Source organism: Pituophis catenifer, unplaced genomic scaffold (genome assembly GCF_029215685.1).
Source record: "Pituophis catenifer annectens isolate HBS135680 unplaced genomic scaffold, rPitCat1.0.hap2 SCAF_9, whole genome shotgun sequence".
In the NCBI taxonomy this organism is placed as follows: Eukaryota; Metazoa; Chordata; class Lepidosauria; order Squamata; family Colubridae; genus Pituophis; species Pituophis catenifer.
This window is the reverse complement of record NW_027256889.1, coordinates 19,164,584-19,191,109: the sequence shown is the minus strand read 5'-3', so window position 1 is coordinate 19,191,109 and position 26,526 is coordinate 19,164,584. Positions and strand designations below refer to the sequence as shown.

The 26,526-nt window shown below is 42.3% G+C and overlaps 1 protein-coding gene across 6 annotated transcripts in view; it reads left to right on the top strand.

Moving 5' to 3' along the window:
- LOC139320838 (calcipressin-3-like) overlaps positions 1-26,526 on the top strand; it is a 68,358-nt gene that overhangs the window by 31,960 nt on the left and 9,872 nt on the right. For 3 of the 6 annotated variants that reach the window (XM_070949297.1, XM_070949295.1, XM_070949296.1), the window contains exon 8: positions 18,368-18,612. In XM_070949297.1, the coding sequence (XP_070805398.1) occupies positions 18,368-18,612 (245 nt within the window). Of the gene's footprint in view, positions 1-961; positions 1,998-10,199; positions 10,339-18,367; positions 18,613-26,526 lie in introns of those variants that run through there. The other 3 variants (XM_070949299.1, XM_070949298.1, XM_070949300.1) reach the window with 2 other exon arrangements.

Genomic DNA, 26,526 nt, shown 5'->3' with positions numbered 1-26,526 from the left:
CTTCAAGAACCTTGAAAAACCTCAAAGATTTGGACATTGTCCCCATTCAATGTGGAGATGACGATGACAATAATAATAATTGATTGATTGATTGATTGGTTATATTTGTTTGTCAGCCATCTCGCATACTATATCATCCAAATATCAGTTCAGTCATAGAATTGCAAATATGGCACTGAGGACCAAACGTAGCATTCTAACTTGAGAAGGGGATCCATATTTTGGATATTTCAATAGCAGTGTTTCTCAACCTCACTCCCTTGAAGATATGCGGACTTCAACTCCCAGAATTCTGTGTCTTCAAATGTCCAAGGCTGAGAAACACCATCCTGAGGTAATCCAATCCTGCTGCCATCCAATGTGATGCAACTGTGGTTCCCAGACCAGCCAAGTCCCAGAATGTAGGCTTTGAGATCAAAACTTTAGAACAGGGGTCAGCAACCTGTGGCTCTGGAGCCGCATGTGGCTCTTTCACCCCTCTGCTGCGGCTCCTTGTCACTCAAAATATGCGTCACAATCGCCAATGTGCGACACCCGCCAGCACGCGATTTATTGAGCTTTTCAACCCTGGGTAGGCCAACCATGGATAAATCCAAGAAAAGAAAAGTTTCAGAAGAAAACATAAGGTTTAATTCAACTACATATGCTAGTTTTGTGGCCGCTCAAGAAATAGTCAGGCACGGGAAGGGTTTTTGTGGCTCCCGGTGTTTTCTTTTCTGTGGGAAACAGGTCCAAATGGCTCTTTTGAGTGTTTAAGGTTGCAGACCCCTGCTTTAGAACAATCTTGGTAGCTTTATGATGGATGGACTCCATCTCCCAGAATTCCCCAGGCAGCCCTCCTTTAGAAGATGAAATTAGAGTTTGGTTGGGTTAACGGAAGTGACAAGTTAAAAGAGAGCAATTGAATTTCTCTCTGTTTTCAAACCCCTACATTTCAAACCCCTCCACCTTTGTCCTTCAGGCATGCAGAATCTGCACGACAACGGAACTGCAGTTCAACCTGAACTGAAGTCTTCTTTTTCCTACGGCGCCCTGGAAAACAACGATAGCATCTCTGAAATTTATACTCCTGCTACCTTAACCGTTGTCCAGGAAGAACATGCTTCTTGTCGGATCATGTCACACAGCAAAAACGAGTGAATGCTCATTGAAGGAATACTGTAGGTGTGGTTGTCTTATTTATTACCCCTCCCTTTCTGTTATTTCACTCATTGAGCCCAGAAGGCAGATGAAGTAGGGATGAACTCATATAATAATTCTAAAAAAAAAAATAATTACTGATTAAGGATCAACGTACCTGCAGATACAAAAGTATTCCACGGTAAGATGAATTGCATTGGGATCCGAACAGCTCCAGCATTGCAAACGCAGAAGGCATTTGAGTAGCTAAACAGACTGTACCGACGCTCTGTTATAACAGAAGCAGTGATTTCCTTGGGTTAACCAGGGATTGTGTGTCTTTTAAAAACTGGAAGAATGGCATTCTCCAAGAGATATGTATTAGGGATTCCCCATACTGAAAACTAATTATTTCCCCTTTTTCTGGTAGGCATGGTTAACCAGAGATATATTGATGCAGTTCACTAGTGTGTCCTCTGTTTTATTTAGTATATCTTGTTCTCCCAAACCTGGGAATTGGGAGGCAGGATACATTCTAGTATTCTGTTACCCTGGTCACAGGGTTTAGTCAACAGTTCAACATTTTTTCCCATGAAAACTATGCAATTGAAGACATATCGCCGCTGAGAACTTATACCTTTCAGATCAACGCACCATGATTTAAGTTTAGTGTCCCGACGTTGATCTGCAACCCCAGGTGTTGAGAATGTGATGACACATGTTTTGCTAATCGAAAGACCACCATCTTGAAATCATAATGTTTGTGCTTTTAATAATTGTTCCAACAATGAAATTCTAGGTTGTAATGTCCTTTGCATTAGGCCTGGTTTTCATATTTAGCAGGTTTGGGTAATACAGGATGAATTGCATCATTTCATAATAATGTTTGGAGACTGCAATGGAATGGTTTCTTTTTTTTTTTTTTTTTTTTTTTGTGGATTAAAAATACTTCCCTGCAAATAGAAAGAAAGCCAGCTTTTGCAGATGTCACTGAGTTGTGACCAAAACCTCCTTCCTTCCTTCCTTTCCTGTGTGTGATATTTATGTTTAAATGTGCAGGAATTATTTAAATGGAGGAGCATTTAAAAATATCCTGGTGCTTCAACTGCAACCTATTTAGCTATCTCTGGCCATTTTGCCCGTTAGATAAAGACATTGATTTCCTGCAAGTTTTTTGTTTTTAATTTGTACTGTATCAAGATTCTATCTGCTCCTTCTCCCCAGCAGATGACAACACTTCGACAACCTTGGCTGATCTTAAAAAGCTAAGCTCTGTTAGATGTGGGTTTTGTATTGAGGATGGATGACCAGCAGAAAATCCCCAGTTGTAGGGTGTACTGGGAAATGTAAAAAGCATCTCAGAAAATACAGTCCCTAGCCTTTTCAGGTTTCTGGTGGCTGCCAGTAGAAATGAATAAGATTTTAACCCTGGTTTTGTGGAAGAATTAACATGAATGTCAACCTCTCTGCAGTTTTCAATGGCTCTGTGGAGTCTGAATGGAGGATACTCAGGTATTTTGGCCCACTTTCACAGAGCGAATTTGCACTTAAGATCCATAAAGGTCCCTGGGCAATATGAAATAAAGCCGTATTTCTCAACCTTGGCAGCTTGAAGACATGTGGCCTTCAACTCCCAGAATTCCCCAGCTGGTTAGGGAATTCTAGGAGTTGAAGGCCACATCTTAAGGTGCCCAAGTTTGAAAAGCATCTCTCTAAACATCTTCAAAATCTCCAGCTTCCTTTTAGATTATTGCTTTGATATCTTCTGGAGATATCTGTAGGAAACTGAATTTCTTCCCATGCCATCACATCTTCCCTAATATTAAGCAAATATTTAGGCGTAACTGCAAAGGAAAAAAGAAAACTTCCTGGGTTATTGATCTGGGAATCGTTTTACAAGCATAAGACTGTTTGGAAATTTCTCTTAAATTCTTCTTGAGGAGACAGTCATGGTCCTTTTCAGAATGATAGCTAACGTTCTTGCCTCATTGATTTCTAGAATGACTAACGTGTTTGTTGACTGAGAGTACTGTATTGACCATGGTATGTGTAAATAAACAAAGCTTTATGACACGAAGATGGAGAATGGCATATTTTGTTCAAAGCAAGTATTGCGTTGGGTGGGCGGGCAAATAAATTGAATAAGAAGCCGCCGTGAAGACCATTTGGGTAGAAAGGCAGACTACAGGTATTTAATGAAATAATTACTGTATTTTTCAGACTATACGATGCACCTTTTTCCCCCCTAAAATGGGGTGAAAATTTAGGTGCATCTTATACACCGAATGTAGCCCCGCCAATCCACTGGCCCCTGCCCTTTGGCCTCTGCCTCCCAGCAGTTTATCTCCTTGCAGCAAGCAGCAAGAAGAAACAGCTCGTTTCAGCTTCAGGACAGCCTAATTAGCACAAGTTGATTGGATGGGCCTCCCGACTCTCAGCTGTTTTGATCTTAGCTGTTTTGCGGGGCCTCAGCTGCTTGCTGCAAGGAGGTAAATTGCTGGAGCAGATTTTTTTTCCTTGTGCTAATCAAGCTATGCTGAAAACAAAAATGAAAGTAAAACAGGCTGTTTGCTGTTTGCTGCAACGAGACAAAATTGCTGAGAGGCAGAGGCAGATTTCTTTTTCTTGTTTTCACCAAAAAAGGTAGGTGCGTCTTATAGTCCGGTGCGTCTTATACTCCAAAAAATACTGTAGTTAATAACGGTCCAAAATTTCCATTGCTAATCAAGGTGGTTGTTAAGGAAGTTGCACCAGATTTTACCACTTTTTTAATCATTGCTGTTAAGTGAATCGTGCAGTCATTAGATGAATCCAGCTTTTCCCATTGACTGTTTGTTGGAAGCTGCCTGGGAAGGTCAGAAACGGCGATCATAGGACCCTGACAGCCTGATATCATTGTAAATGCATGCTGGTAGCCAAGCACCCAAATTTGGTCATGTGAGCGTGGGATGCTGCTGCAGAAGATATAAATGCGAGGATTCATTGTAAGCAGGGGTGAAATGCTCCCGGTTCGGACCAGATCTCCCGATCCGGTAGTGATGGCGCTGGGTGGTTCGGAGAACCGGTAGCAAAAATCCCTGCCTCACCCCCATGCCCAGGTGAGCCGTGCGATCATCAGAGGCTTTTTTTCTTTTAAATGTCTCTGACGATCCAAGCTGAGTTGCCTGATCGTCAAGCTGAGTTTGACGATCCAAACTGACATCCAACCTGACGATCCAAGACAATGCCTGACGATCCAAGCTGAGTTGCCTGATCGGCAGAGGCACTTAAAAGAAAAAAAGTCTCTGACGATCAGGCAACTCAGCTGGGATCGTCAGAGCCTTTTGAAAGCATTTTTACAACCTCTTCGCCGAGGTTGCTGCTTAACCTTGCTGCTTAATGGAAGCAGATCAACATACGAATGTTGTATTCCATATCTGTAATTTTGACACACACAGCCTTGAGATGGAAGGAATTTTAAACATTTATCAATCTTGACTGCGTATGGCTCGTTGTAACTCATACCCGGAGGATATGATCCCAATCAATAGCACCAAAGATCTTACAGAGGCAGCTTGCATGAAGCAATGAAGTCTAGAGTACAGATCAAACATCTATCACAGCCTAGAAAGAGGAAGTACAGTATTTTCATCCATTTCCCACAAAGGATGAGCCATGTCCTTTTTTGCCTATAAGTGGCAATCAACACCCTACATAAAGAGAGAGGGGTAGCTGCCCAGCCCTGCTAAAGGCACCTGGCATTTTCAGGGGAAGGGAGGGGAAGCATATTGGCCATTCCCACCCAAAATGTCCAAGAGGAGGGGTAGTACTCTATCTATGCAATGGGTAGAACACGTGGGGCATGCTCGTTCTGCCTCCTACTACTCCAGAACTGGCTGTTACCTAATTTAAATAGCAAGCCTGAATACAGTTTATTAAATCAAGATTTATTGAATGCACCGATTAGCCTTGTCTTGCATTTCTAATCGTCTTATCACAGCAGATACAGGTTTGGAAACATACTAAGCCTTCATCCTTTGAATGAATGCAAAATGTAAGATGTGGCTGACATGCTAATGAAACTGATGATGGTACTGACAGATGCTTGAGCTAAGCAGTTGTTAAGGGAGATTTTTAAAATAGAAGTTTTGTCAGGTCCGTCTTGTTCAACACTAAAAGCATGCAGATTGGAAGGCTTACAGCTAATATTTTTTAATGCAGTTGAGCTGTTGACTCGAATCTGCCAGTGAAATACTTGCCAACGTAATTAACATTCTATGGATTTTATTCCATGGAAGCAAATAGAAATTAACTTTGAGAACATTTATATTTGGGTACTGAATTACCACTGGGGGGGGGGAAAGGCAGCGGAAGCCAACTGTCTGATTATGGACTTGATTTGCTGAGAGAGGCAACGAGCTGGATATGAATGGAAAAATACAGGAATCGGAGAAGAAATTATTACATAAAATAGGGCATGCGTAGACCAATATCTTTCTACATTAAAACGTGTAACAAGTCAATTATGCTTGTTACAACTGACAAATTGTACAAATTAACCCCCCCAAAAAAAAAACCTGCCTGCAGGTGAATTTAGCCATTTTCATGCACGGAGGAAAAAAAAGAATATGGTTTGTTGAACGAAGACTGGTTTCAAACAGCATGCTGAGCTATCCTAGAAAATTGAAAGCCCAGCCATTGTGAATAGGAATCCGTTGGATCAAATCACATTTAGAGCCGACAGTCCTGAAAAGCAGCACTGAGATTGCTGCAATAGATCTGGTAATCCAATTAAAAGGTCATGGGTTAAATTTAATCCTCCTTAGGAACTGGATGTATTACCTTCTGTATACAATCTAATGTAGCTTCATTTATTTATTTATTTATTTATTTATTTATTTATTTATTTATTAACTTCATGTCCCAACTCTTCCAGGAGCCCAAGTTAGCACAGCTTCCCTATTTTTCCCCACTAGAACTGTGAGAGGGTGGTTGGGCTGAGAGAGACAAAGCTTTTGTGGCTGAGTGAGGACTAGTATTTAGGTCTCCCTGCCCCTTAGCCAATGTTTCACCAATTACACATACAAGTTTTTGGACTGGGAGGCGTCCCCAGTAGTTGAAGGGGACATCACCCTGCCAACAAAAGTGCGTATAGTCAAGGCTATGGTTTTCCCAGTTGCAATGTATGGCTGTGAAAGTTGGACCATAAGAAAGGCTGAGCGCCAAAGAATTGAGGCCTTTGAATTTTGGTATTGGAGAAGACTCCTGCGAATCCCTTGGATTGTAAGGCGATCAAACTGGTCCGTCCTAGAGGAGATCAACCCTGACTGCTCTTTAGAAGGCCAGATCCTGAAGATGAAACTCAAATACTTTGGCCCACCTAATGAGAAGGAAGGACTCACTGGAGAAAAGCCTAATGCTGGGAACGATTGAGGGCAAAGAATAAGGGGACAACAGAGAAGGAGGTGGCTGGATGGAGTCACTGAAGCATTAGGTGTGAGCTTAAATGGACTCCAGAGGATGGTAGAGGACAGGAAGGCCTGGAGGAACGTTGTCCATGGGGTTGCGATGGGTTGGACACGACTTCCCAACTAACAACAAGTTGAAGGGGAAACTGAAGCTCCCTATTCTCGGTCCAATGCATTAAGCCAGTGTATCTTAAGCTTGGGAGTTTTCAGATGGGTGGAATTCAACTCCCAGAATTCTCACAGCCAGCATGTCAATATCTGCCCTGAACTGAAGTTCCAGAGAAAGTGGGTCATGCAACAAGGCAAATGACCCAAAACATGCACGAATGGGTTTGAGCAGAGGGAAATTAACGTTGTGGACCTGACAAGTTGAAATCCTGACCTTAATCCTAGACAAATAAATGTTGTGGACAGAGCAGAAGCAGGCAGTTTATGCCAGGGAACCCACCAACATCGCTGAGTTGAAGCTGATCTGCAAGGAAGAATAGGCTCAAATTCCTCCCGGCTGATGGATCAATGGCTGTTGGAAATATTTAGCGGCAGTTATTGTTATTGGGGACGCGGTGGCTCAGTGGCTAAGAGCTTGCTGATCGAAAGGTCAGCAGTTCAGCGGTTCAAATCCCTAGTGCCACGTAATGGGGTGAGCTCCCGTTACTTGTCCCAACTTCTGCCAACCTAGCAGTTCGAAAGCACGTTAAAAAATGCAAGTAGAAAAATAGGGACCACCTTTGGTGGGAAGGTAACAGCGTTCCATGTGCCTTTGCCATTTAGTCATGCTGGCCACATGACCACGGAGACGTCTTCGGACAGTGCTGGCTCTTCGGCTTTGAAACGGAGATCAGCACTGTCCCCTAGAGTCGGGAACAACTAGCATAAGGTGACCAGACGTCCCGCTTTTGGCGGGACAGTCCCGCTTTTGAGCAATTTGTCCCGCGTCCCGCGGCGTTTCAAAAAAGTCCCGATTTTTCTTGAGCCCCAGCTGATGGCTAGAAGAAAAAAAAACTGTTTAAACTCTTGCCCGGGGCTTCAAAGGGCCGCCCTACAGGCAATCAGTGTAAAGCAGTTTTTTTTTCCCCTAGCTAAGCTTCAGAAACGAAAACGAAACCAGGGTCTTTGGTGCAGCGTGACAAAATGAGGCAGAGAGAGATTTATTTTTATTTTTATTTTTCCTCCCCAAAAAAGGTAGGTGAAAAACTGCAAACAATGGGACATTTAGGAGGAGAGTTCAAGATTTTAAAACACAAAGGAAAAAAAGCTGTATTTAACTAGGGAATTGTAATAATTGAGATACTATTAATTGTATATTGTGTTGAAAGCAGAAATGGTTAAGTTGTGGTTCGGAGGAATATATGGGAGAAATTATTTGGTTTATTATTATTGGTAAATATAATTAATTGATTTGTAAGAAATTGGATTGCATGGAAATAATTGGAATATTCATGTTCATATTGATTAATATACAAAAAAGATAGTTATATAACTAATTGATTTATATTAAAATGTTGAATTTGTATTAAACAACTGTATTACATAATTACATAATTAAACAATGTGAGGATGGATATAAAAATAGATGACAATGGGAAGGGGTATAATATAGAATAGAAGGGAAAAATTGAATTTGATTAAGATTAGAGATGAGGATGAAGGGTAATATTGGTTTTTTTAAAAAATAGATGAGGAATAAATATGGCAAAAAGGAAATATAGAAATTGTAAATTTAATTGAAATGACTAAACGCTGTTTAAATTTGTGAACCAGCCAAATATTCTGTTCAAAGAAAATACATTGTATGTTTGTATGTGTGTTTCTAATTATTGCTATTTATTCATATTTGTTCTCTTTTATTCTTTAAAGTTTAACAATTCATTCTTTATCTTAATATCTTTATATTTGCTTGGGGTTGGCTTTCTTCCCTTTCATCTTTTTTATTGTACAGCAATCTTTCTCCTCAAACCTACCACCTCTCTCTTTTCTTTCCTTCTTACTTTCTCTTCCCCCCACCCTCTTTTTCTCCTCCCTACTTCCTCTTTCTTTCTCCTTCTCCTCCTCTCTTCCTCCCTCTCTTACCCTCACTCCTACTCTAATTTCCATTCCTTCATCCCTCTCTATTGCTGTAATCCTTTAATGCATATGGACTACTCAGAGGGCTGAAAAAGTTATTTTTGACTGGTCCTCACACTTTTGACCAGTCCTCGAACTTATGACTGTCCTCACATTTTACATTTTTGCCCTATCTTGTCACCTTGTTGAAGAGAAGCAGTTGTGAAATGAGTGACATGGTTGTTAAGAATGCTGCATGGGCATAAATGTGAGGATGGTCATAAGTGTGAGGACCAGTCAAAAGTGTGAGGACCTGTCAGAAATGACTTTCCAGCCCTCTGAGTAGTCCCTATACACATAGCCATGGCCACCCGGTCACATGACCAGCTAGCCATGCCCACCCAGTCACATGGCCTCCAAGCCACGCCCACACAATAAGCCACGCCCACAATGGTGTCCCTCTTACCAATGTTAAAATCTGGTCACCTTAAACTAGCACATATGTGCGAGGGGAACTTTAACCTTTACATTTGCCCAAGGGGGCACCCCAGGTACTGAAAGGAAAGCTTCTTTTGCTAGACACGTATCTGTCACTTTGGCTCATTTTTGGTCAATAATTCAATAAATAGATACCATATATTATCGATTCATCCATCCTTTCTTTCATTGGGTTCCCTTTATCTAGTTTTGGGACTGCCAACATTGAGAAACCCTGATTCTATTCTATTCTATTCTATTCTATTCTATTCTATTCTATTCTATTCTATTCTATTCTATTCTATTCTAATTTCCTATTCTATATTCCATTCCATATTTTCTATTCTATTCTATTCTATTCTATTCTATTCTATTCTATATTCCATTCCATATTTTCTATTCTATTCTATTCTATTCTATTCTATTCTATTCTATTCTATTCTATTCTATTCTATTCTATTCTATTCTATTCATATGCACCAAGACAAATTCCTTGTGTGTCCAATCACACTTGGCCAATAAAAATTCTATTCTATTCTATTCTATTCTATTCTATTCTATTCTATTCTATTCTATTCTATTCTATTCTATTCTATTCATATGCACCAAGACAAATTCCTTGTGTGTCCAATCACACTTGGCCAATAAAAATTCTATTCTATTCTATTCTATTCTATTCTATTCTATTCTATTCTATTCTATTCTATTCTATTCTATTCTATTCAGGGCGCCAAAATTAGCCACATTACGGCTTGAGAGAGAAGTTGGCGGCTTCAATTAAATAGAGCTGCCCAACTCTTGCCTGCCACCTAGAGGTCGTGTAGAGTTTTTTTTACAGCCCGAGATGCCATTCTTCCAATTGGAATAGAGGCTTTTCCACCCCACCCCCCTCCACCCCCAACCCCCACCTGTCATTCCGCCGCCGGGCTTCCTGCACTCGAGAGAGAGAGAGAGAGAGAGAGGCACTTCCGGGTTAGAGATCCACGACCGGAAGAGGGGCTAAGCGGGGCGTCGGCGGTTGCTAGGGGCGACGAGGGAGGCGCGAGCGCGGTTGGCCGGGCTCGGGCTCGAGGTCGGGCGCGCGCGCGCTCGCGCCGCGCTCGCCGAGTCCTCCGTCAGCCCCGCAAAGGAAGGCGGGCGAGTCGGCCGCAGCAGCAGAAGAAGAGCTGAGGCAGGTGATTCGTGAGGCGCTGGCGCTTCCCCGTGGCTGGCTCGACTTCTTGGGCCGGGAGAAGGTGGCCGCGGCCCGAAGGTGAGAAGAACGGGAGGGACGCAATCCCGGTGACCTCGCCGGCTTTGCCCTTCGCGACCCCCGCCGTTCCTGAGGGGGATGTGGGGGTGGGGGCGGGGGGCCCTTCTCCTTTGGCTGTGGCCGCCCTCCCCACCCCGGGCAGGTTTAAGGGCGGGGGAGGGGTCTCCTCCTCTTGCCATCGTCCCCACAACAACAACAACAACCCCGTGAGGTGGGCCGGAGCTGAGGAGATGACTAGCCCAAGAACGGGGGTCTTTCTTAAGGAGCTTCCGCTGGGGACAACTCCAGCCGCCTTCGCAGCCGCCGCCGCCATCCTTGAGCACAGCAGTCAGTCCCCGTGGCAAGGCAGGGGGGGGAACCTCCATGGGCAGGAGTAGTATACCTCGCCCCCCCCCCGGCTTTTCTCTTCTTCCCTGCGCTGCTGCTGCTGCTGCTTCCTGAAGGGCCCCAGGGTGGAGAAGAGGGGGGGCTCCTGCGGTGACTCTAGGGCCGACCTGCCCCCCCCCCGCCAAACCTGAAGCTCTTTTTATTCCCCCTTGCTTCGGTTTTCAGTTTTCCTCTTGGAAAGGCATGGTGGAGCTAACCGAGGAAACGGTATCTTTTCAAGCCCCAGAATTTATTCCTTCCATTAAAAGATGAAGGGAGTGGGGGAGGGGTGGGGGGAGGGGGAGAGCTGCCTTTTTTGCTGATTGTGGGTCACCACCACCAACCCCTCTCCAATATTACCACAGGAGGTTGATGAGCCCTTCTGCTGCATTTCCCACAGTTAGGAAATCTCTCCTCCTACTCTTAGGGGCTCTTGTTCATTTCTCTCTGTCTTTCTCTCCCAGGGGTGAAATCCAGCAGGTTTCTGGAGAACCGGTAGCGGAAATTTTGAGCAGTTCGGAGAACCGGCAAATGCCACCTCTGACTGGCCCCAGAGAGGGGTGGGAATGGGGATTTTGCAGTATCCTTCCCCCAGGAATGGGGTGGGGAATGGGGATTTTGCAGTATCCTTCCCCCTGGAGTGGGGAGGGAATGGGGATTTGCAGTATCCTTCCCCCAGGAATGGGGTGGGAATGGGGATTATGCAGTATCCTTCCCCCTGGAGTGGGGTGGGAATGGAGATTTTGGAGTATCCTTCCTCCAGGGGTGGGAAGGGAATGGAGGTTTTGCAATATCCTTCCCCCTGGAGTGGAGAGGGAATGGGGATTTTGCAGTATCCTTCCCCCAGGAGTGGGGTGGGAATGGAGATTTTGGAGTATCCTTCCTCCAGGGGTGGGAAGGGAATGGAGGTTTTGCAATATCCTTCCCCCTGGAGTGGGGAGGGAATGGGGATTTTGCAGTATCCTTCCCCCAGGAGTGGGAGGGAATGGGGATTTTGCAGTATCCTTCCCCTGCCATGCCCACCAAGCCACACCCACAGAACCGGTAGTAAAAAAAATTGGATTTCACCACTGCTCCCTCCCCCCCACCTTCTTGCTCTTTCAGTATTTGGGGGGGTGGGAGTGGGGTTGCTCCACTTTCTCCTTTTTTTAAAATGTCTGTTTCCTCTTCTTCTGCTTGGCGTTTCTTACTTTCCCATGTTCTCCGCTCCTAAAGCAAAGCATTGCTGGAATCTAGCTACACAAGTAGTCCTTATTTTAGCAACCACTATGGTGATGGATTACTCAGTTCTTAAGTGAAGCGGTCATTGAGTGAAACTGCCCTGTGTTTCTGATCCTTTAGCTCTCGGCTTCCCTTTCCTTTGCAGATCTGTTGAAGGTGGAAAATGTGAGGATTGGTAGCAAGGTTCCTTCCCCCCCCCTCCATGAAAGATATCCATATCATTGATTCCTTATGTTCTTCTTTATTATATTTACTGTCTCCAGTTTATGTCCTTGTACTTTCAGACACAGCTAGTCTTTTTAGGGGTGAGGGGGCTGTTTATCATTTTAAGGAAATTTCCTTTATTTTTGTGGCTTCCTCTGCCACATGGATACAAGTTTATTGCCAATTTATTTTTTATAGCTTTCTTCTTTTTACAATAATTGTTTGACTTGATTCTTTTTACCCCATCTATTGATTGGCCTGATTTAATTAAAACAGGAAACTGATTTCACACAATATGAATGAGCAATATGAATCCCCTACTTTCTGGAGGGAAACATTCACATTATCCACTAACCTTACTTAACATAAAGTAGGTTTTTGTTGTTTTTCTTTCCTGCCATGTGGGAAGAGTGAGACTTATCCACTGTGTAGTGGGCATCTGACAGAATAACACTTTAGCATTCTCTTTCAAAGCAGCCTTGGTGAAGGAGGAAACAGTGTGCTAGGGAAAATAAACAGACCTTCTGTTAGGAAAAAATTAAGTGCTTGCCCTGCCTTAGTCAGGATGTATAATTTCCTTATTCATGAGTGTGGAGAACTGACAGCACAAGCAAGTACGTCATAAAGATGGTGATTTTTAAAATGCTTTAATCCTCAAATTTTGAGGCTTGAGAAGGTAAATACTTACCTTTAATATCAAACTCTGTGCAGTCATGTGTCCCTGAGGCTAAGGCTTTGATAAACATCTGTTTATTAGCATAGAAATTAGCTTTTTCATTGTTCAGTTTCATCACTTTACAAAACTGGTTTCTCAGATTCATGAATATTGGATAATTCTATTGGATTACAGTAGTAGTCACAATCTTGTGCACAATCATGTTACAGGGTCAGAGTTTGCCACAGAATCAAGGATGCTCAGAGTCAATGTTCAACCAACAAATTGAGATATATACCCTTAGCCATATAGAAGAGTGTGCTAGGTAATTGATTCCGCTGCATGTGCCTTTCTAATTTAGAATTCTTCAAGTTGAGCTCAATTCTATTTTTCTGAGATGTTTTTATTCAACTTCCCATCTAACCTTGAACTCTGGAGTCTCCTGTTGGTCTATCATCCAAATGCTACCAGGCCCACCAATGCTTAAGTTTTGGACAATAAGCAACTTTAGCTAGATGCTGCCACCTAGGGTTTGAAACCTATAAACTCTATTTTGACAAGATTTGTTTTGCTAAAACATAAGTTTCTTGTGTTGCTTTCAGCAACTTTTCCTAGCATAGCAGATTGATTCTGGAAGATTTTTTTATTAGCTTCTTGTTTCTTCTGTTGCATAATACTGAAAAACACAATCTATGGGGAAGACAAGGATATATAACATGGTTTTCTTTGGAATCCATGATGATCAATAGTAATCCTGCATTAATGGTAACAGTGCTACCAGTATATGTTTGCTTGAAAAGGATACTAGGGGAAAAGTAGGGTTTTTATATGAAAAAATTATGATGCATAGTTCATAGTTTTACACCTGACTTTGATTGATAATTCTAGTAGGAAAAAATGTTAACTTGGTTTTTCCATTGAGGTACCTGCTCAACACAAACAACCTATAAATGTATAAAATCCCAATCTTCTGATCAAATATATTAGTCATTTTATTCAGTTATTAAAATAGACCAGTCATGAGTGAATTTAAATTCTGTTAAGCTTTCTGGTTCTCTTGCAGTTGTTGGTATATGTTAATCTCTTTGCAAATACAAAAACTGAAACAGAGGCTATTGGAGCTGGCTTATGTCATCTCAGTTTGGTAATTCCTCAGAGCAAGAATCCAGCATTCTGGACTGAAACTGAAGATTCCTTTTCATCTACTAATTCACTGTGTTTTGTTTGCATTGTAGATTTCTTGGTAAATCAACATTTTATTTCTGTTAAAGATCTTTATGCTAGAAAAGTCAGTTTGCAATCCCCTTTTTGTTAAGGGAGATTGTTGAAATATGGCTCTTTAATCAAGGCCTTAATCTGTTTACCAAATTAATTCAGTTCTCTATGTTCTTCTCTTTTTAAATGTCCTTCCCACTCAGAGAAAATGAAATGCACTTTTAGGGAGTTAGAATATAGAAATTCACACTAAAACACTCAGTTAACAACTGGGCTTCTCAGTGATCTCTGCGTAGAGAAATAGCCTAATTTGCAGTAATTATTTTGACTATAGAATCTTTCTCCTGTAGCTACTGAACACTCTAAAAACGTTAATGCTGCGGTATTATAAATCGAAATATTTTGGAATTGTGAGTCATCAAATTCGCAATGTGATCATAGCTGCAAGTTAATTTTCATTCTTTCTTCAGAAATACAGAATGCCCTTGTGTTCTCTGAAGATTCTTAACTTCATTTTTAACATTGCTGTATATTTCTTTGTATAATTTTTTTCTCCTTCCATCCATCTGCTTTGCTAATTTTGGCGTATAGGCAACACCCAAGGTCATCATTTGGCAATTCCTCCAGATCCTTTGCTGTCAGTAGAAGCACAGATGGCCTTTGTGTCCAGGAGCCTCAATCCTCAGACTGACCTGGTTTACCAGGTATCAGTCATGCTCCAGGCCCTGATAACCTGCAAATCAGATTATGCTGTGTTTTCCTCCAATGAAATTGTTAAAGGCTGGCCCAGAATCTGAAACATGGGTAGCACTGTCTGGTTAGTTTGCTAAAAGGAACAGCCTGTTGGAAACATATAATGTCTGTTCTGAGCAAGCGGCACCTTGAATTTGATCCAAGCCAAATTCAGAGGTTGCTCTGATGTTTTAAAACTCAACATGTTTGATTTCTGCCTTATGCCATCTCTCTGGAGTGAGGGCCCCTCCCCACATTCAAAGTGCCTCCATCCTATTAGTGTTTCAGGGGTCCTGAAGAACTAGCTCACCCTTTGATGACGGTGTTTGAAGACCCTTTTTTTTCCTTTGCTCCTATCCAGTTTCATCATTTCTGCCATCTTTTTCTTTTGTCTCCTTGTTTTTAAATATATTTAACAATTCATAAATTGCACAAAGCCACTGGGAGTTGGGCCACATATAAATTGAATAAATGATTGTTTATGATTGCATAATGAATTGAATATTGGAATTAGCAAATATGCCTATAATAAATTGTATTTATTAAAAGTCCCTCAAATGTGACACTTGAGATATTGTGCAGGAATGAACTGTCTCAATACAGAGACTTTGATTGCTGAATGCCTGCCTTGCTCAGTTACAATTAGTGTCTTACTAAGTCTGATGTGAACGTCATGTTTAACAAGCAGGACCTTTCTTGAACTTACACATTTTCTTTTTTTTTTTTTTATATTTTATTAAGTTTATGAAATACATTAAATATCATTTCTATTTACATCGGAAGTGCAGTGTTTATACATATATACATATACACAAGATATGCACCTGACCTTACACATTTACATCTTTTGCTGACTTCTAAAGTTTTGTTATCCTACCTAGGTGTTCCATCTGTAGCGATTTTAACTTTTATTGTGGGCTTTTTACTTCTCTCTTAAAATGTTATGTAATGTTATTGGTTTTAACGTAATATTTCTACTTTGAGGCTATTTTTAAATATGTTTTTAAAACAGGCCTGTCATACTGGCGGCCCACAGGCCGGATGCATCACACACAGACCACGCCCACCCTGGCCCCGCAATACACGATACGTCACGTGATGCGATCAAGTTTTACACCCGTTCTTTAAAGTAATATAACTAAACTTCTATTGTCATCCAGTTGTGACTTTCCTTGAAGGGCGTGTGAAAAGCATGGTCTAATATTAATATTCTGGAATTAAAAATGAACCTGTTGTAATCTTTCTTCCCGAGCACAAATCAAATCCCATCACTATAGAGACCGTGTTTTCCAATGGGCAAGCAGAGGGAAGGAGAGAAACCATTTGCCAGGTCTGTTCTCCTTTCAGTCTGGTACATGTAGTAGACAGACACTTAAGTAAATTGTGTCTACTCTGTTGGGCCAGCCAACCCTTGCCTTTAAAAGCTCTTCAAGCTCATAGTGTACAACAGTGCTTGTGATTCATTTTTATGCACAATGTCTCAGATATCATATATAAGGGGCTTTAAAATAAAAAGTTCATGCAACTGGCTAATTTCTGATAATTAAATGTGCATTATTGACATCTGAGTAGTAAATAGAAAATATGGTACTTTTAGAGAAATGGATTATGTGGAAAATAAAGTTGACTGTTTCTGAAAGCTATTTAACTGGTATCCATTATGCACCTTTTATTAAGCTGGAAACATTCAGATTGCAAAGGAATTTAATGTTTAAATATCAGATACTGGGTCCTGCTAAAGAATTTAGCAATTTTCAGACCATGATTCTATTTGCTTTTGTCTCATAGTAAAGAATGTCAGGATGCTTGCCAATTTGCCTATCATGATGTAGTACATATTTCTGATGCTACAACATCAACCTAACTACACAGGCCTTCATCCAACCTTGGAATGTCGTAGGGCAGTGATGGCTAGGTTTTTCCAGACCAAGTGCCCAAAGTGCACATACCTGAACCTGAAAATGCAATGCGCGCGCAGCCCCTGTGCATGCACCCCACACACCCCCTCACATGCGCACATGGCCCCTGTGCATGTACCCCACACACCCCCGCACATGCACATACAGCCCCCATGCATGCACCCTATCCCCGCATGCATGCGGGGGGGCCACATGTGCCCCGCGCATGCATGGCAGAGACCCGAAGACCAACTGGCCAGTGGGAAGCACGTGCGCATGCGCAGCAGAGCTAAACTGGGGCGATGGCTCGTGTGCCATCAGAGAGGGCGTTGCATGCCACCTCTGGCACGCGTGCCATAGGTTCGCCATCACGGTCTTAGGGTTTCTGGATTCCAGCAGATTACATGTCAGGTTTAAGACAGGACAAAGGCTAACTCCATATAGAAAGCCAACATGTTAGAGCAATGTTTCTCAACATTGGCAACCTTAAGACATGTGAACTTCATATTCTAGGCTGGCTGAGGAATTGTGGGACTTGAGGTCTACAATCTTAAAGTTGCTATGTTTGAGAAAACTGTATTAAAGCCTGTTTGCTTCTGAATTCAGGACCCATTAGGTGTCATCTGCAAATCCCATCTGAGCTTATTATAATTTTTTAGATGCAGTTTTTCAAGATAATCTCCAAAAGCATCATGCAAAGAATATAAACGAATAAGAAGCAATACTTGAAAAAGAAAAGCATGAAGCAAGAAGCTTCTAGATCCTTTCCAGAGGCTAGCTGGTGGTGGTGATCTTGTGGGTATGGGAAAGAAAGAGAAGAGACGTCTTCCTTTGTCCAGTATCGGTTTCTTGTAAATGAGCATGTGTCATTTCCTGGAAAATTCAGTTGCTCATCCGTAATATTATTTTGGACACAAAACAAAAATAAATTCTAAATAAATTGGTTGGATTTAATTGATTGAGTCATGTGATATTGGGGAGGATCTATGATATCTTTGTCAGATTCCTGTCAGCAAAGCAAAAAGTTAGGGAAAAAAGGATTCCTATTATTAATTTTTCCCCTCTGTGTCATAAGTGCTGTCTTAATTGTCGTTTCTTCCTGAAGGAAAGTTGGAAACTCAGAAGAGCTTTGTTTGGTGGATCAGAGATATTCTTTAGTCTGATCCACATTTACTCCTTGCCCTCCCCCCACATCAGAAAGTGGCAGAGTTTTCTGCCATCAGAGCAAAGGAGTTGCTAATGAGTCGTCGTCCTCACCATGGAAAAGGGGGTGATCTACTGTTTCTTGGATGCCCTGAGATCAAATTGTACAATCTGTTCCTAGAACCTTCATGTGTTCCCTGGAAGGTTCAATTTACTCTTTCAGAATGTGCACTTATAGAGGTGGTTGGTCTATTTCCAGAACTGATTTTTTTTGGGGGGGGAACAGGAAATGTGTTTAAGTCTTTGGATGCAGCCCAGTGCATGGGAGTCTCATTTAGGCCTGTCTCATGATAAAAGACTGAATATTGCATCAAGCTTATTATTCATATCTGAATAACCAGTGACTCCTTCCTACACTAGGAATCAACGAGTTGTAAAATGAGCCAGGTCATCTAAGGTCAGGCCTTATTTCTGCACATAATGACTAAACCATTAAAAACAGCCAAAATAAGAAATGATAGAAAAATATCTTCCTTACTGTTTTTGTTCTCTCTCTTTCTCTCTCCCCCCCCCCCTCTCTTGGCTCACTTGAAAGACTTCCTACAAGCGCAGAATACAGAGGCAGAAAGAAGCTTTGAATGGACAGTGATTAATGATACAATGAAGGCCTGGAGTGATAGTCAGTCAGACCTTTATAGCAGTGACCTAGAAGAAGAGGAAGAAATGATTTTTGGAGAAAACGAAGAAGACTTGGAAGAGATGATGGATTTAAGTGATCTTCCTACCTCACTCTTTGCTTGCAGTGTTCATGAAACAGTATTCGAAGCTCAAGAGCAAAAGGTAAAGGGTTTTAAGAACAACAGTACTGTTGGCAAATGTAGTTCCAGTTTATTAAAATCAATGTAAAATTTATTGAAAATCAAATATGGGGCTTTATTCAAACAATATATGCTTCTTTTACCATAGGATAAAAGATTAATACTAGTTATTTAATTCTACTGATGGGTGAATTATATAATTAGATAGTGTATAAAAAAACCCAAAAATGCTGATTTCTGCTCCTAACCACAGTCTAGACCGGAGGTCTTTAAACTTGGCAGCTTTAAGACTTGTGGACTTCAACTCCCAGAATTCTCCAGCCAGCATAGTTGAAGTCCACAAGTCTTAAAGCTGCCAAGTTTAAAGACCTCTGGTCTAGAAGATTGCTTTGGGATCCAGTATTGAGTTGTAACTCTACTTAGAAGTAGAGTTTTGTTAATACGATTTATTGGGTATGGGATTTTCTGTCTTCACTGTGTTGGGGGGGGTGCACTAAGGGAGCTCAACCAATCTCATTGCACATATGTTGTGCACTGACAATAAAGATTTGAAATTTGAAGTAGATTACTGCATGCGTCCTCAGATATATTTTAAACAAGTGTTGTAAACTTTCCAGTTCATTGTGGAGTATCTGCTTTGTAAGCAAAAATCCAGGTTCAATTCTTGATATTTTAGAGATAACCTAATAAAAAACTATTCCTCTTTGAAATCACTGCCACCTAGTGCAGAGTGTAATCTGAGTGAGCCACCTAGCTCAATGTAATCGGTTATCTGTAGGTAAACAAAAACGGTTCCTTTTACAAAGATTCACAAATGTTGTGTAGCCATTGTGTAGTTTGGTGCTGGCATGGTAAAATGGGTGAAATTTAGCGACGGGCACAGGCATCTTTTTCTGGATCAGAAATTGCAACTTGCTCTCCTCTCAGCTGATGGACCATTGGAGGCTTATGATAACATCACCCAGAAAGGGAAGGATTGAAGATTTTTGACCTTTTTCAATTTTGTTTTACTTTAATGGGAGGCTCGTCATTCCCATTTCTTCTTTTTAAACATTTTTGCATTCCCACAAATGTTATAAGTGAACCAATCAGCTATACAATTGATCATGATGAAGGGAACCATGACTTAGCATGATGAGAACCTGATTAGTTATTTTCAGTTCCAAGCAAAATCGGGAAGCTCCTAATTGTGATTTTTTTTTTAAATTTAAGGCACTCAGTAGACATTTCCCTAGTAGTTTAATTTATTCAATTGAAACACCATCTGATTCCACCCGGTCCCATACAATAAAACAATAATATAAAAACAGAATACAATAATTATAAGAGAATAAAACAACAACCCACAAAAACCAATGGCAGAACTGGTAATACCCGGATTGTGGGGGCAATAAGCCAGCTTTGTATAGAACAACACTGCTTGGGGGGGGCCGAAAGCCCTAATAAGCAGGTATATACATAAAAGTATGCAGGCTATTGCTATAATGCATTGTAAGCCGCCCTGAGTCTACGGAGAAGGGCGGCATATAAATTGGACAAACAAACAAACAAACAAATAAATAAATACCACCCAATCCAGCAGCCCAAGGTCTTGGAGAATTGCCAGGTTTTAAGACTTTTTGGAAGTACCAGTAGGCTGGTAGCCAGACAGATATCAAGTGAGATTTCATTCTAGACAAGAAGGGCACACTTCTTAGGTCCCTATTGATGACACTACTGTAAATTGAAGGAACATGGAACATGCTAAATTTGCGAGATTGAACTGGCTGGGCTGAGCATGGAGTAAGTGGTCCCTCCAATAGGTCGTAACCAGCACCTTGAATTGCATGCAGAAGTTGAGATGTGAAGTGATGAGGTGTTAGCCTTGTGAGGTAGTCCATACAGGGAACATGCCCAGGTGAAGTAAATATACTTTATTGTAATGTTATATCAACAGAATCTTGCAAATTCGAAAGTACACTTCTCCCTTGTCACCTTTGCAGCCCAAGAAACTAGGGTGGGTCCCTTCGGAGACATTTGCCATGCTGCCATTACTTTTGCCAGCTTAGCTGCTTTTTATTAGAGTGCTCCCCAGGCCGTGGCTCTTCCTGCTGTCTCCCAAGGTCATTCCAACATACCATTATACTAGTGACCGTCTGAAGGGCTTCCCAGTCCAGGGGAAGGGCACAACTAGTACACTAGAGGAAGTTGTTCAGATACCTTCCTGGGCACACCTGCCACTTCCTCTCAGATTACAAAAACCACCCTCCTTCCCTGCTTGGGGTCTCTCAACTGGTGCAAAACCTGGTTGAGTACAATTCTTGGAGGGGGTCTCCCCCCCAGGCCAAACCAAGCATCTGTTAAACAAGCCAGGTCGGCATCCTTATCCATAGTAAATCATGAATGAAGGCAGCTTTGTTACATCCCAACTTGGCATTCAGGATCAGCAGCTGGAGCCCAGGGCCACTGAGGATACAGGAGGATAGTGGATGGAAGCCAAGGGCTGGACAAGTGGTCAACTGCTTTCAAGCTGTGGCCCCCATGTCCCAACCCTTAGTTCCCTGCCATGCTTCCTCCCTTCTCCTAGTTCCACGCTCTTGTGATAATCCTGTCTGCCCTTTCCCTTCTCCCAAGTTAAGGCACAGGGCCCCACAGCTATTTTCCTATGTACAGGATGGGTACTGTAAGCTGGCCTCTCTTGCAGGAACTTCTTGTACGTCTTAGAATCCAGATAGATTAACTTCCACATCATACTTCAAAGCCTGATTCAGATATTGGATAAAAGCTGCCTTGAAGCCATGCTTAGTATCAGAACTTTTCATTTGGAATTCAGTTCTTCAAAGAAACATATTCTTTATTAACAAATAGCCCTCTTTCATAGAACCAAGGTATATCATAATTCTCAAAATTTAAGAAATTTAAATATCGAGAGGCAGGGTTTTTTTTTCTATCCCCGTACACCTTTCTGTAAACTATTTAAGTTTTTGTTGCAACAGAGAGAGACTGAAACGCCAAATGGAACGCTGTTATTACTTTTCATTGTCCTGACAGTCATAAAGCAAGGTTAATCATGCGTAGGCAGGCATGTTTCCATGACAGCTCTAGTTGAGGCTGAATTTGTTTCTGAAGAAACTGGGACTTAATTGTCTATAATACTTTGGTGACAAAACATGTTTTTTCTTCCTTGTTGTAAGTGTGGTGTGAAATAACAGTTTTAAAGGAGTTCTGTGTGCTCCTTTATATTCATGAAAGAAATTTAGAAAGCGGAATAAACTCTTCCAACATCTTATTTAAAGTCTTTTTAAAAATATGATTCATTGCGATATAGATTGCTTTAAATGCTGTTGCTTAGGATAGAAGTTAAATGAATGGGGGAATAGTCATATTCAATAGTTGGAAAGTTGGACTGGATCCAGAGGTGGGTTTCAGCAGGTTCTGACCAGTTCTGGAGAACCGGTAGCGGAAATTTTGAGTAGTTCTGGAGAACCGGTAATAAAAATTCCGACTGGCCCTGCCCACATCTCTTCTCTGCCTCCCAAGTCCCAGCTGATCAGGAGGAAATGGGGATTTTGCAGTATCCTTCCCCTGGATTGGGGACGGAATGGAGATTTTACAGTATCCTTCCCCTGCCACGCCCACCAAGCCATGCCACGCCCACTAAGCCACACCCATCGAACCGGTAGTAAAAAAATTTGAAACCCACCACTGACTGGATCCAGAAAGAACTGGTTGAATCCTCACTAGATAGTGGAGTTCACTACGTCAGTGTTTCCTAAACTTGGGTTTTAATTATTCATATGCCACCCATAGTCGCTGTGGATAATGAGATGGGTGGCATATAAATTTAATAAATGGATAAAATATTGTATTATTTTTCAACATAGGCTGGCAAATCATTTAGCTTTCACAGATCCAAGGACTATACTTTAAATCAGGGTGGGGAATCGTGGCCTTTTTACGTCTTGTAGACTTCAACTCCCAGAATTCCTGAGCCAGCCTGCTGGGCCAGTGATTGTTGTTACATTGTTTGATCATGCTATAACTTCACTAAATAATTATGGCCATTTGGGGCTTGTTTTACATCGGAAAGATAGACAGGCAGATAAATACTGGACTATGGAGCCGATCGATCTCAGAATGTAGTTTTGTGCATGTTTACTTAGAAGCGGGTTCATTGAATAAAATGCAGCTTATTTCTTAGACATTTATAGAAGAGCTAGATAATGGTATGGGAACTGAACCTGGCCCTTTTAGGTACTACATTAAACACAGTATTGGAAACAGAATAGCATAGTTCTATTAGATATATTTCCCTCTGGAAAGGAATGGACTATGCCAGTTTGATATAAAGGCATCAGACTAGAAACTGGGAGGCCGGGAGATCTAGTCCTGCCTTAGGCACAAACCAGCTGGGTGACCTTGGGCCAGTCACTTTCCCTTCGCCCTAGGAAGGAGACAATGGAAAACCACCCCTGAAAAACGTTGCCAAGAAAACTACAGAGACTTGTCCAGGCACTCTTCAAGAATTGGACATGATTGAACGGAAAGTGTGTGTGGCGGGGGGAGGGGGGGGGATGGAAACTAGATCCAGAGTGAAAGAATAAAAGGAATGGCTTGATATGGGGTAGGTTTTACCCAGAGGCAGCAGAAGGAATCCATTATTATTATTATTATTATTATTATTATTATTATTATTATTATTTATTCAATTTGTATACCGCCCTTCTCCTAGTGGACTCAGGGCGGTGCACAGCCAGAACTAAAACACATACCAGTACAAAATTTAAAATTATTAAAAGAATTACATACTTTGGCCCAAATTTAAAACATTCAAACTAAAACCCATTGACAATTTAAAAAGCTAAAAAAGCTTAAAAAGTGGGGGGGGGGGTTTCATGCCAGCCCTGCTTGATGGAAAAGAAAAGTTTTCAGGGCACGGCAAAAGACCCGGAGATCCGATATCCTTCGTATCTCCAGGGGCAAATCGTTCCAGAGGGCAGAAGCTGCCACAGAGAAGGCCCTCCCCCTGGGGGTCGCCAGCTGACATTGCCTGGCTGACGGCACCCTGAGGAGTCCCTCTCTGTGGGAGCGTACTGGTCGGTGGGAGGCTATCGGCGGCAGAAGGCGGTCCCGCAAATACCCAGGTCCTATGCCATGGAGCGCTTTAAAGGTGGTAACCAACACCTTGAAGCTCACCCAGAAGACCACTGGAAGCCAATGCAGCTCACGCAGGAGAGGTGTCACATGGGAGCGCCCCCTCGCTCCCATAATCCCCCGCGCGGCCGCATTCTGCACCAGTTGGAGCCTCCGGGTACTCCTCAAGGGGAGCCCCATGTAGAGAGCATTGCAGTAGTCCAGGCAAGAAGTGACGAGTGCCTGAGTGACTGTGCGTAAGGAGTCCCGATCCAGAAAGGGATGCAACTGGAGAATCAGGCGGACCTTATTAGGGAAGGGCTCTGACGTGAAGACACGCTATGTGTTTTTCGAGCACCTGTTTCCATCCAGAGGCTGCCCAGTGGGATGGGCTGTGGTTTCCAGAATTACTGGCCAGCCGGCAGTCCCAACCCAGGTAAGAGAAGGCTGCTTTAACACGTGGGACACAAAAGCCTGGGAATGGAGTGGCATAGAGGCCAAGTGCTTTTGATGGAGCAGCCTGTTTCCTTGCACTGGGTTACGATCCAGAGACAGCGCTCTCTGTTCCTGAGGTGGGATAAAAATGTGGAATTGGGATAGAGGAGATGAATTTAAAAAGCTTGTGTAACAACCCACTCAGAGCCTCTAAGGCTGAGCAAAATAAAAAGCCAAATACGTGGAAGCGTGTGTGTGTGTGTGTGTGTGTGTGTGTGTGTGTATGTATTACAAACTATTCTATTCTACGAGTTCCAGGTATATTAGTAAAGAAAGAAGCAGACATTCTGCGAGCTCCAGAACTTAATATATATATATATATTGTATGTATGTATATTTGTTAAATGTATGTACATTTGTTAAGTGAATTTTATCCCATTTTATGACCTCTCTTGCCACTGCTGTTAAGTGAACCACTGCAGTTGTTGAATTAGTAACACAGTTGTTAAGTGAATCTGGCTTCCCCCATTGACTGCTTATAAGAAGGTCTCAAAAGTTGATCACGTGACCCTGGGGCACTGGCACCGTCATAAATATGACTCAGTTGCCAAGCATCTGAGTTTTGATCAGGTGACCCTGGGAATACTGCAACGGCCATGTGAAAAACAGCATTTTTTCCAGTGCTGTTGTACTTTGAATGGTCATTAAATGAACTGTTATAAGTGGAGGACTACCTGTATTCTGACTTTATTTGCTCAACTCAGGCCAGTGTGCATAATGCTCCCACCTCCTGTTTTCCCCACAATAACCCTGTGAGCAGGAGTGGTATTGACTTACCTTCGCTACCGGTTCGCAGATGTGAGCACGCGCATGCGCAGAGCGTCACAAACAGGAGGTGATGACATCCAGGCGGCTGGGCGGAGCCTACCGCAGCCGCTGCTACCGGATCGTGCGATCTGGATAGAACCAGCTGAATACCACCACTGCCTTTGAGGTGGTTTGGGTTCAGAGAGAGGGGCTGGCCCATAGTCCCCCAAACATATTGAAGTTGGACTGTGCAATAATCACTGTCTGGGAGGGTGGGAAGGGAGTCAGCTACTAAAAGTATTATTTCATCATCAGATGAAGTGAAATCCAGCATTTCCTTCTGTAACAAAATATCCCCATCTAATGCATTTTATGATCATTACCATATATCTGTTCTGTGTTATGAAATATCTTTGAGAGATGCCAGGTTTCTCCTGAACATATACAGTATTGCACTTCTTAAATACTGGTCATTGATGGTAGTATTTGTTTCCTTACGTGATATATTGTCGTCTGCTTGTTGCGGGTATTCGTCTTTTTGCTTTTTGTACATAGTCCATGACAGAAATAGAATTTGATCTGATTTGATCTTCCACCATCTGAAAGCAGCCTTGCTTACATCCTGTCGAATTATTGTGGGATCAGTGGCCTCTGATCTTTCTATGTTTGAGGAAAAGATACATTAAAGAATCTCTTGCCTGACTGGTGCTTTCTGCTAACTGGGTTTTTAAAAATGAAATAGCCATGTTTAAGGTTTCTACCGTACTCTAATATCATTTATACATACCTGGAATGATGCTCCTCCCTCCATCATAAGAATACTTATTTTGATTTGTATCCTGTGTAGCACATTTCTCTTCCGACACCCCCCCCCCCCATAATTATTTTTTTCCCTTGTTCATTGCATGGAGCAAAGAGGCAGCAACCAATCCTGGGAATGTTCCATTGCAAAAAATAACCTGCTCTGATTATGCTGATCTGGTTCCCCGCGACCCTTTCCATCTCCTCTCAATGACGGCCTGGCCTGATCGTTGTCCCCATAATCCTGATTTATTCACTCGGCTGCCTCTGCAGGATACTCCCTCCGGTGTTCCAAAAAAACAGGGTGACTTAATGAAATGGTGCCCGAGGTCGTCTTGAGCAAGCCTACCTAGAGATGATGCAGTGCTATGGAACTTCTGTGTGTGTGTGTGTGTGTGTGTGTGTGTGTGTGTGTGTGTGTATGCGCGTGCAAGGGCTCCTTACTTCTTTTAATTCATAGGCCCCCTCCCCTGACCTTGACAGTAGGGTGGGGAGAGTCCTCTTGCACTAGGGCCAAAAGGGAAGAGGGTGAACGGAGAAAGAAGGTGGCATTTTATTTTTGGCTGCACATCGCTCTGGGCATCCATAAATGAGAATTTCTTTGCCTCAGTGGTTCTGCCAAGGACACATGTAATAGGTGGCTGTTTAGCTTGATGACCTCCAAAATAGATGAGGGGGAGAGCGGGAGAAAGCCTGAGCGTTGGTCCAGCGCTCTGGGAAAAAGACTGATAACATGTGGCCCTAAATCAGATACGTGTATACTTTTTAAAGCAGTTGACTT